Below are 12,778 nucleotides of genomic sequence, written 5' to 3' on the forward strand. Positions count from 1 at the left end.
AGCCCTGGGCCAGGAAGATCCCACATGCCACAGAGCAACAGCCCGTGCACCACAACTACTGAGCTCATGCTGCAACTACTGAGCCCACGTGCTGCAACTACTGAAGCCCGCGCACCTAGAGCCTGTGCTCCACAACAAGAGAAGCCACTGCAATGAGAAGCCCGCGCACTGCAACGAAGAGTAGCCCCCGCTCGCCACACCTAGAGAAAGCCCGGGTGCAGCAACAAAGACCCAATGCAGCAAAAAAAAAAAAGGAAGATGGAAGTAATAAATAACAGTAATTCCACTACCCAGATGAAATACTGCTAACATTTTTTATCATGTTTCCAGATTTTAAAAATATATTTATATAACTCATATTTTTTTAAATGGATAAAACAAACATATGAAAGTATAATATGCATTTTTAAATTGAGTATAGTTGATTTAGTTTCAGGTATACAGGAAAGTGATTCAGTTACAAATATATACGTATATTTTCAGATTTTTTCCATTACAGATTATTATAAGATATTGAATATAGTTCCCTGTGCTATACAGTAGGTCTTTGTTCTTTATCATAGTGCGTATCTGTTAATCCCATACTCCTAACTTATCCCTCCCTGCCCCTTTCCCCTTTGGTAGCCATAAGTTTGTTTTCTTTCTTTCTTTTTTATGGCTGCACCGCGTGGCTTACGGGATCTTAGTTCCCTGTCCAGGGATCAAACCCATGCCCTCGGCAGTGGAAGCGTGGAGTCCTAACCACTGGATTGCCAGGGAATTTCCATAAGTTTGTTTTCTATGTCTGGGAGTCTGTTTCTGTTTTGTAAATGAATTCATTTGCATTTTTTTAGGCTCCACATATAAGTCGTATCATATGGTATTTGTCTTTCTCTGTCTGACTTACTTCACTTAGTATGATAATCTCTAGGTCCATCCATGTTGCTGCAAACGGCATTATTTCATTCTTTTTTATGGCTGAGTAGTATTCCATTGTCAAATATGCACTTTTCGTGATACTATCTTATGAAAATATTTCCATACTTATATATGCTACATCATCTATCATTTTAAGAGCTGCAAAGCAATGCATAACTTATTTAATCAATTCTAATGATGTACATTTTGATTTTCCCTCCAATTTTTAAGTTTCACAAACAATACTACAATGAACGTCCTTGTGTACCCTTTGTTCCAACTGTTTCATTAGAGGTAATTCCTAAAAGTGGAATCGTCAGGTAAAAGACATATTTAATTAAAAATAAGTTTTACTTAAAATTTTTGTTTTTGGGAAAGCTGTACACCACACAGTTTACAGAGCTGACTAGGTCTATAGGATTATTATGATAAGAAACCATTTCCTATGTTCTCCCCTATCTTCTCCCCCTCTTTTGAGGCATCTTTTTTCAACATTTTAGCTACATCTTTTGTATTTACCTCGGTATCTCTAAATAACGTTCCAATTTTATTTTTTATTTCAGACGTTATCTAACTCTCTACTTGCTAGATGGGAACTTAGCAATCATTCATCTCCTCATCTGCACTCCCAAACACACACACACTTCCCGATACACACTGAACAAATAATTTTGGACTATTTCCCCCATCTTTCACATGTGTAGTAGGTTCAGTAGTCATTTTATACATTATATCCCTGTCTTGTCACCTCTGATCACAAGGGATTTGTTTAAAAGAGGACATCTGGTCCAAGCTGGATCTATGAAGGGTTTGCTTCCTAGGAGTCTGTAAGTTGGACTGAGGGGCCTAATGAGTCTGTTGCTGAGCTGGTAACGTACAAATCCGGAAGTTGCTAGTGGTCACATCACCCCACGTGGACTGAGGGGTAGAATGGTGGTAGCTACACAATTTCTATTTAGTACAGATTTTGGAGTCACAACCATTTCTGCAGGTAGAGTGTGTCTGCGGTGCTAATATTACAGGACTTGGCTTGAAGCTGCTACTAAGTACACTTCTCATTTAGGATGTATTTTATTTGGAGTAGCTTGAGAAATGAAGCTAATTCAGTGTACAAACTGGTTTGCACTGAGAGAGAAGAATGGAACATTCACATAAAAAGAAACAGAGATGAAAAATAAGAGTCCTGATGATTTTTCAAGTTCTTTCTACAAGTCTGAGTGCATTCCTGTCCTTGGGTTTTGTGACACACCTCTACCGCTATACGATAAATTCCGTATTTATGGTTAAGCCAGGGGTATTCCACGAGTTCCTTGTTATTTGCAACCAACAAAGTCCTTAAAAACCAGAACTAAAACCATGTAACATGATATCCTTGATCAATCTTGACTGCGATCTTCAAATCAACTGTGAGGTTGCTGCAAAGCACCAGACTCTATAACTAGCCTCTTCCCTCAGGCTGCAGGTTCCTGCCTCTCCCAGGACACAGAGATGGTTGAATGACAATGGGTGCTGGCTCCAAGCCCTTAGAGACCATTTAGGTAAGAGAAATGCAGTTAAACAGAGGAGACAACAACAGAAATGGGGATCTGAAAGCAATATTTGCTATACACAGGATCAATAAAGATGATGTACCCACAATTTATCAAGAATTGTCCTTATGAGCAGAAAGTTCATGGGTGCTGAACCTGAAGGAGGGGGCACAGGGGGTTCATCCTCATGGGTTCATGCAGTCTTTTCTCTACTTTTGCTTAGAATGTTCATAATAAAGAACTTAAAATACATATTTTAAACAGAAAGTAGACAAATAGAACGTAGGTTAAACAATTCTAAATGAAAACAGAAGCCAATAAAAAAAGCAAACAAACAAAAACTATACCTCTGTCTACATTTTGCTGTTTAAAGGGGTTATTTTCATAGAATCTAGCTTCTTTGTAAAAACAAGGATTTTAAAAACTGTTATAGAAAGGGAATAAATAAAAATTAACTTCCCAGCAATTAAAGAGATTCAGCCAACATCATGTGCTACTTGACAAATTAAATGATTCATTTTACTCCTTTATTTATACTAATAAAAATACGCATGTATTCTCGAAGCTAGGATTCCCTGGGAAGGCTGCTGTGACTCACAGGTGTTCCTGGCGCAACTCGGGACACGATCACAGGCATCTTCTGGTCACATCCTCCCTTCAAAACAGTGCAAATCGAGTATCAGTCAGTATTGCCAACACAGAACACCTTAATTTAAAAACTGAGTACAATATAAATTCGAAGTTACCTTTACATTGAATCCAAACCTTCCATTTTCATCAGGTTTCATTCTGATTAGGACAAGATTATCATGTGGAATACCACCATTAGGCTTTAAAAGACAAAAATAAATAACTTGTCACGCTCTTCATTTATAGCCTATCCTTCAGATATACATGAAGCATGCTTCCTGTATATTGATATTATCTAAAGTATATAAAGAATCATAATTTAAATTTCTCTCGTGCCTTACCTGCAATGCTAGACTGTAAGTGCCAAGAGCAACAGGGGCTTTATTAATTACCTGACTAATTAATTTCAGTGACTCTAGAACCTGCCTCAAAGCTCTGCACGGAGCAAATACTGATAAGTATTACATGAATTCATGTTACTCCCCCTGCTTTTTTTTTTTTTTTCGGTACACGGGCCTCTCACTGTTGTGGCCTCTCCTGCTGCGAAGCACAGGCTCCAGACACGCAGGCCCAGCGGCCATGGCTCACGGGCCCAGCCGCTCCGCGGCATGTGGGATATTCCCAGACCGGGGCACGAACCCGTGTCCCCTGCATCAGCAGGCGGACTCTCAACCACTGCGCCACCAGGATAGCCCTCCCCCTGCTTTTTAAAAACAGCTTTACTGAGATACAATTCACATACTATACTTCACCCATTCAAAGTGTATAATTCAGTCATTTCTACCATAGTCACAGAGTTGTACGAACATCACGACTATTTTTTTTGTTTTTGGAGGCAGCATTGGATTTGGTGGAAACTAAGATGAATTCAGAGATTGCAATGCTCTGGTTTGAAGTAGCAGATGAAATCACAGAGGAAAAAGTTGACAGGCATGTCAATGACCTGTTAAAATGCTACTCTTTGATTTTACAACCTTTTCTTCATCCCCCAAAGAAACCCTGTGTCCATGAGCGGTCACCCCCATCCCCAAGTCCTAAATCAACCCTTCATCTACTTCCTCCCTATATACTTGACTATCCTGGACATTTCACATATATGAAATTATACAACGTACGTCATTTGTTACAGGCTTCTTTCACTTAACGTGTCGTATGCCTGCTCTTTGGGGGTAAGTAGCTGGCTAATTCTTGTTTAGCCTTTGAGACACAGGTCGAAGATGTGACCATTTCTAGGACGTCTTCCCTCAGCGCCACAGCTGAATTAGTTATTTTTATACACTTATGAATTCCCATAGTCACTTCTAATTATAGAGCTTGTTCAGTTCTCAGTCCCCACCTTCCTCGACTCACCAGTAGCACCTGACACAGCTGGTTACTCTCTCTGTGGCTGCCTTCTCATCAGCCAGTTGACTAGTTTTTTTCCTACCTTTTGGTCTGCATCTTTTCAGTTTCTTTTGCTGGTTCCTTTCAACTCCCTCATGTTTACAGTTTGGAGGACTAAGGCTCCATTTCTAGAACCTCTTATTCCGTTATCTGTACACACTGCACTTCCTGTCTCATGGTTTTAAATACTGTCTACATGCCATCGACTCTCAACATTATACCTTCAGCTTCGACCTCTCTCTTCAACTCCAGAAACCAAACGGACTCCTACTAGACATATCAACGTGGCCCAGCTGAGCTCCCGACATTCCACCCACCCCTGTTCTACCTGTAGCCTTTCCACATCAGCAAATGGTAACTTCATCCTCCTATTTATTCAGGCCCAAAACCTTGCTGTTGTTATCCTTGCTGTTATTCCCCTCCCTCTAGTCTCCCACAGCCAACTCATCAGCAGAGTAGGTCAGCTCTACTCTAAAACTCCACCCAGAACACAGCTGTGTCTCATCCCTTCCACTGGCACCACCTTCTCCAATCACGGCTGCTTCTTGGGGCCCTGCAACACCTCACAGCCAGCTTCTCTGCTGCTACCCTGCTTTCGGTCCACTGCCAACACACGAGCCACAGTGAAACCATTAAAACTTAAGTGACATCACGTTACTTCTCTCCTTAGGTATGTCCGTTTGCTTCCAATCTCACTCAGGGTTGAAGAATGAAACATTTACAAGACCAGGCTTTTAGGATCTGGCCCTCTGCTGTCCCCTGTCCTGCTCTGTCCTCGCTGACCCCCTTGGCGTCCCCTGACCACACAGCCATACCCCTGCCTTGGCACCTGCTATTCCCTCGGCTTACCTGCTCTCACGCCAGGTATCCATGTGGCTTACCACCAAACTCATCCCTGGCTCACACTATCTAGAACTGGAACACTCCACTCTGGAAATTCCCTAGCCCTTTTCTGCTTTGTCTCTCTAGCATTTATACTATCTAATAGCTATATATTTAAATTACATATTTTGTTTACTGTTTGTCTAACCCTTATCCCCAGAATACAAGTTCCTTGCAGGCAGAGTTTTTAATTTTTTATTTTACTCTATTATATTCCCAGAGCCTATAACAATAGGTACTCAATAAGTCATTTTTGCATGAAGGAAAAAACAAACTAGACTATGAATTATTTAATAGCAGGGACCACATCTGATTTGTCTGCATACTCCCACTACCTCCTTAAGTACCTGGCACACAAAAAGACCTCAGTAACTATGAACCGATGAATGAATGATGCGTAAGAATCACCACGCAGGTAGCACTCAAGTTGTCATTCATTTTGGGTAAGGATATTGATCTCTTTTTGATGCGTCTGTGGGGCCATAAGTGTGGGAGAATAGAGTGGCTGCCTCTTGTTTTTCAATTTTAGAAAACGTGGGAGGGCTATGGGCGAAAAACAAGGGGGGAAGAGTGCAATGGCCAGCAGAGACTTCTGGCACTGCCAGCACCTGCTGTGGGACTTCCTCTACCTGCATCTTATTTTATTCCTTGATGTCCCTTTAAGTTTCCTGAAATACACTCATATTTCTGTCTGTCATTATACATCTTCATGAACACAGTGTATCCTTAAAATTTATTAACAATCTCACCTTTGGTTCATCTACTTGAAAAAGCAATGAAAATTCATAAATCAGGAGATTCTAAGAATTTACCATTTTGTTTGGTACAAAGTAGCAAAGCAACTCACGAATATATCTTGAAGAACAGGGTAATTATATATTCTGGAGACCTGTACTCAGTTTCAAAAGGTTGATGAAAATGATAAAGTCTCAGGACTCAGTCAATTATGTAATAAAATTAATGGTATTTAATGGATTATTAGCATTTGTTCTGGAAAGGTGTGGTTTGCAAGACAGAAATCAACAAATTTGTCAAAAATTAACTTCTAGAGCAATGAACGTTTTATAAATATGATAAAAGGAAATTCCACAATTGGGCTATATGGTGGCACAATTCATGAGCAAACACATGATGAAAGAGAGAAAGTACTATAATATAATTTACAGATAAAACAGGCTATGTTACAAAAAATATTTCATTTACAATTAGACATTTTCAAAGAAATGTGAGAATATTTGAAGAAACTACTTACAGTAGCTTTTTCAGGGGAAGATGGAATATCAAATGTTTCATTAATATGGTTTTCCAGATCTTGTTGAGAATGTGAAAAATGAATTTGGTTCCAACTGTTTTTCTTTGATTGTTTGGGTGGTAAAGCTGGAGGCTGCCCATCTCCAGGGGTCTCTTGTGATCTAGATAGAAAAAAAGAGAAAAAATAAATATTTTGGAAGTTGTCTTAAAGAATTATTATTTTATTTATATTTTAAAGTAATGGTAGAATTTTATTTTTTAAATTAATTTTTATTGGCGTATAGTTGCTTTACAACGTTATGTTAGTTTCTGTTAGTTTCTACTGTAAAATGAATCAGCTATACGTATACACATATCCCCTCTTTTATGGATCTCCTTCCCATTTAGTTCGCTACAGAGCACTGAGTAGAGATCCCTGTGCTATACAGTAGGTTCTCATTAGTTATCTATTTTATACATAGTATCAGTAGTGTATATGTCAATCCCAATCTTCCAATTCCTCCCAGCCTAGAATTATTATTTTATTACGATGTCTAATAGGAGACAAGCTTTAAATGTCATGTTTATTTGCAAGTGCCACTGTTTAATGAAATCTTCCTTAACTTTGTTGTTTAAAGTAACAAATCTAATTTCCTACTTTATCAAATCTGTAAACAATTCACATATAATAAAATATACTTTAAGGGTATCTCTATGAAGATATTTATTAATCTACCATAAAAACCCCTTTCTAAGGTTTTCAGCAGCCATGTGGGCAGGCAGGGAGAAATCAGAGCTGAGAGCCGAGCTGCTCCAAAGACAAAACACCCGGTACCATCCAGAGAACTCAATGGGTTGCCTGTTTTATTTACAGGTAAAACACAATTCACAGAAGTGATGAACACAGCGAGGAAGAGTGCTGAGCTCACCGAGAAGACAACACTGGATGAGTACGTATGTCAGAAAACCCGATTTCAGGTGAAGGGGCTAAAAACCAACAGACACTAGAGAGCATAACCTCAGGCCATAGCAGCGGGAGCTGATCTGACCAGCTAGGTCTGACAGGGCAACTTCAAGGTAGACGCTTAGCGTTTAAGAACGAGCACCCTCACGCCCTCTTGCGAGAGCACCGGAACCACAACTAAGTGCTGAACAATCGTCGACAGGAAGACACTGGAGCTCACCAAAAAAGGTACCCCACATCCAAAGACACGGGAGAAGCCACAATGAGACGGTAGGAGGGGCGCAATCACAGTAAAGTCAAATCCCATAACGGCTGGGTGGGTGACTCACAGACTGGAGAACACTTATACCACAGAAGTCCACCTCCTGGAGTGAAGGCTCTGAGCCCCACGTCAGGCTTCCCAACCTGGGGGTCCGGCAACGGGAGGAGGAATTCCTAGAGAATCAGACTTTGAAGGCTAGTGGGATTTGACTGCAGGACTTCGACAGGACTGGGGAAACAGAGACTCCACTCTTGGAGGGCACACACAAAGTAGTGTGCGCATCGGGACCCAGGGGAAGGAGGGACCCAGGGGAGACTGAACCAGAACTACCTGCTAGTGTTGGAGGGCCTCCTGCAGATGCGGGGGCTGGCTGTGTCTCACCGTGAGCACAAGAACACTGACAGCAGAAGTTCTGAGAAGTACTCCTTGGTGTGAGCCCTCCCAGAGTCCGCCCTGAGCCCCACCAAAGAGCCAGGTAGGCTCCAGTGTTGGGCTGTCTCAGGCCAAACAACCAACAGGGAGGGAAGCCAGCCCCACCCATCAGCAGACAAGTGGATTAAAGTTTTACTGACCTCTGTCCACCAGAGCAACAGACAGCTCTACCCACCACCAGTCCCTCCCATCAGGAAACTTGCACAAACCTCTTAGACAGCCTCATCCACCAGAGGGCAGACAGCAGAAGCAAGGGGAACGACAGTTCTGCAGCCTGTGGAACAAAAACCACATTCACAGAAAGAAAGACAAGATGAAAAGGCAGAGGGCTATGTACCAGATGAAGGAACAAGATAAAACCCCAGAAAAACAACTAAATGAAATGGAGATGGGCAACCTTCCAGAAAAAGAATTCAGAATAACGAGAGTGAAGATGATCCAGGACCTCAGAAAAAGAATGGAGGCAAAGATCGAGAAGATGCAAGACATGTTTAGCACAGACCTAGAAGAATTAAAGAACAAACCAACAGAGATGAACAATACAATAACTGAAAAGAAAAATACACTAGAAGGAATTAGTAGCAGAATAACTGAGGCAGAAGAACAGATAGGTGACCTGGAAGACAAAATGGTGGAATTCACTGCTGCAGAACAGAATAAAGAAAAAACAATGAAAAGAAATGAAGACAGCCTAAGAGACCTCTGGGACAACATTAAACACAACAACATTAGCATTATAGGAGTCCCAGAAGGAGAACAGAGAGAGAAAGGACCTCAGAAAATATGTGAAGAGATTATAGTCAAAAACTTCCCTAAAATGGGAAAGGAAATAGCCACGCAAGTCCAGGAAGCACAGAGAGCCCCATACAGGATAAACCCAAGGAGAAACACGCCGAGACACACAGTAATCAAATTGGCAAAAATTAAAGACGAAGAAAAATTATTGAAAGCAGCAAGGGAAAAACGACAAATAACATACAAGGGAACTCCCATAAGGTTAACAGCTGATTTCTCAGCAGAAACTCTACAAGCTAGAATGGAGTGGCACGACATATTTAAAGTGATGAAAGGGAAGAACCTACAACCAAGATTACTCTACCCGGCAAGGATCTCATTCAGATTAGACGGAGAGAAATCTAAAGCTTTAACAGACAAGCAAAAGCTAAGAGAATTCAGCACCATCTAACCAGCTCTACAACAAATGCTGAAGGAACTCCTCTAAGTGGGAAACACAAGAGAAGAAAAGGATCTAGAAAAACGAACCCAAAACAATTAAGAAAATGGTCATAGGAACATACATATCGATAATTACCTTAAACGAGAATGGATTAAATGCTCAACCAAAAGACACAGGCTCACTGAATGGATACAAAAACAAGACCAATGTATATGCTGTCTACAAGAGACCCACTTCAGACCTAGGGACACATAAAGACTGAAAGTGAGGGGATGGAAAAAGATATTTCAGGCAAATGGAAATCAAAAGAAAGCTGGAGTACCAATACTCGTATCAGATAAAATAGACTTTAAAATAAAGAATGTTACCAGAGACAAGGAAGAACACTGCTAATGATCAAGGAATCAATCCAAGAAGAAGATATAACAATTATAAATATATATGCACCAACATAGGAGCACCTCAATACATAAGGCAACTGCTAACAGCTATAAAAGAGGAAATCGACAGTAGCACAACAATAGTGGGGGACGTTAACACCTCACTTACACCAACGGACAGATCATCCAAACAAAAAAATGAATAAGGAAACACAAGCTTTAAATGACACAACAGACCAGATAGATTTAATTGATAGGACATTCCATCCAAAAAGAGCAGATTACACTTTCTTCTCAAATGCACATGGAACATTCTCAAAGACAGATCACATCTTGGATCACAAATCAAGCCTCAGTACATTTAAGAAAACTGAAATCATATCAAGCATCTTTTCTGACCACAACGCTATGAGATTAGAAATGAATTACAGGGGGAAAAAAAGTAAAAAACACACATGGAGGCTAAACACTGAAGAAATCGGAGAGAAAATCAAAAAATACCTAGAGACAAATGGCAATGAAAACATGACGACCCAAAAGCTATGGGGTGCAGCAAGAGCAGTTCTAGGAGGGAAGCCGACAGCAATACAAGCCTACCTCAAGAAATGAAAAGAATCTCAAATAAACAATCTAACCTTACACCTAAAGCAACTAGAGAAAGAAGGACAAACAAAACCCAGAGTTAGCAGAAGGAAAAAAATCATAAAGATCAGAGCAGAAATAAATGAAATAGAAACAAAGAAAACAATACCAAAGATCAATAAAACTAAACGCTGGCTCTTTGAGAAGATAAACAAAATTGATAAACCATTAGCCAAACGCATCAAGAAAAAGAGGGAGAGGACTCAAATCAATAAAATTAGAAATGAAAAAGGAGAAGTTACAACAGACACCGCAGAAATACAAAGTATCCTAAGAGACTACTACAAGCAACTCTATGCCAAAAAAATGGACAACCTGGAAGAAGTGGACAAAATCTTAGAAAGGTATAACCTTCCAAGACAGAACCAGGAAGAAATAGAAAATATGAACAGACCAATCACAAGTAATGAAATTGAAACTGTGATTAAAAACCTTGCACGAAACAGAAGTCCAGGATCAGATGGCTTCACAGGTGAATTCTATCAAACATTTAGAGAAGAGCTAACACTCATCCTTCTCAAACTCCTCCAAAAAACTGCAGAGGAACGAACACTCCCAAACTCATTCTATGAGGCCACCATCACACTGATACCAAAATCAGACAAAGATACTACAAAAAAAGAAAATTACGGACCAATATCACTGATGAATATAGATGCAAAAATCCTCAACAAAGTACTAGCAAACAGAATCCAATAACACATTAAAAGGATCATACACCATGATCAAGTGGGGTTTATTCCAGGAATGCAAGGATTCTTCAAAATACGCAAAGCAATCAATGTGATACACCATATTAACAAACTGAAGAAGAAAAACCATATGATCATCTCAACAGATGCAGAAAAAGCTTCTGACAACATTCAACACCGATTTACGATAAAAACTCTCCAGAAAGTGGGCAAAGAGGAAACCCACCTCAACATAATAAAGCCCATGTATGACAAACCGACAGCAAACATCATTCTCAATGGTGAAAAACTGAAAGCATTTCCTCTAAGATCAGGAATAAGACAAGGATGTCCACTCTCACCACTCTTATTCAACATAGTTTTGGAAGTCCTAGCCACAGCAATCAGAGAAGAAAAAGAAATAAAAGGAATACAAATTGGAAAAGAAGAAGTAAAACTGTCACTGTTTGCAGATGACATGATACTACACATAGAGAATCCTGAGGATGCCACCAGAAAACTACTAGAGCTAATCAATGAATTTGGTAAAGTTGCAGGATACAAAATTAATGCACAGAAATCTCTTGCATTCCTACATGCTAATGATGAAAAATCTGAAAGAGAAATTAAGGAAACACTCCCATTTACCATCACAACAAAAAGAATAAAATACCTAGGAATAAACCTACCTAGGGAGACAAAAGACCTGTATGCAGAAAACTATAGGACACTGCTGAAAGAAGTTAAAGATGATACCAACAGCTGGAGAGATATACCATGTTCTTGGATTGGGAGAATCAATATTGTGAAAATGACTATACTACCCAAAGCAATCTACAGATTCAATGCAATCCCTATCAAATACCAATGGCATTTTCTACAGAACTAGAACAAAAAAATCTTAAAATTTGTGTGGAGACACAAAAGACCCCGAGTAGCCAAAGCAGTCTTGAGGGAAAAAAACGGAGCTGGAGGAATCAGACTCCCTGATTTCAGACTATACTACAAAGTTACAGTAATCAAGAAAATATGGTACTGGCACAAAAACAGAAATATGGATCAATGGAACAAGATAGAAAGCCCACAGATAAACCCATGCACCTGTGGTCAACTAATCTATGACAAAGGAGGCAAGGATACACAATGGAGAACGGACAGTCTCTTCAGTAAGTGATGCTGGGCAAACTGGACAGCTGCATGTAAAATGAAATTAGAACACTTCCTAACACCATATACACAAATAAACTCAAAATGGATTAGAGACCTAAATGTAAGACCAGTCACTATAAAACTCTTAGAGGAAAACATAGGAAGAACACTCTTTGACATAAATCACAGAAAGATCTTTTTTGATCCACCCCCTAGAATAATGGAAATAAAAACAAAAATAACAAATGGGACCTAATGAAACAAAAGCTTTTGCAAAGCAAAGGAAACTACAAACAAGATGAAAAGACAACCCTCAGAATGGGAGAGAAAGTATTTGCAAACAAATCAACGGACAAAGAATTAATCTCCAAAATATATAAACAGCTCAAGCAGCTCAATATTAAAAAAACAAAAAACCCAATCCAAAAATGGGCAGAAGACCTAAACAGACATTTCTCCCAAGAAGACATACAGATGGTCAAGAAGCACGTGAAAAGCTGCTCAACATCACTAATTATTAGAGAAATGCAAATCAAAACTACAATGAGGT

General features: G+C 39.7%; 1 protein-coding gene across 1 annotated transcript in view; it reads right to left on the reverse strand.

The window, feature by feature from the left end:
* The window catches only part of PTPN4 (protein tyrosine phosphatase non-receptor type 4), a 143,672-nt gene that overhangs the window by 21,951 nt on the left and 108,943 nt on the right, over nucleotides 1–12,778 (reverse strand). The window contains exons 15-17 of the mRNA XM_065880030.1: nucleotides 6,574–6,733; nucleotides 3,173–3,256; nucleotides 3,025–3,081 (exon numbers count right to left, since the gene is read on the reverse strand). Coding sequence (XP_065736102.1) covers nucleotides 3,025–3,081; nucleotides 3,173–3,256; nucleotides 6,574–6,733 — 301 coding nt within the window. The remainder of the gene's footprint in view (nucleotides 1–3,024; nucleotides 3,082–3,172; nucleotides 3,257–6,573; nucleotides 6,734–12,778) is intronic.

Source organism: Phocoena phocoena, chromosome 7 (assembly GCF_963924675.1).
Source record: "Phocoena phocoena chromosome 7, mPhoPho1.1, whole genome shotgun sequence".
In the NCBI taxonomy this organism is placed as follows: Eukaryota; Metazoa; Chordata; class Mammalia; order Artiodactyla; family Phocoenidae; genus Phocoena; species Phocoena phocoena.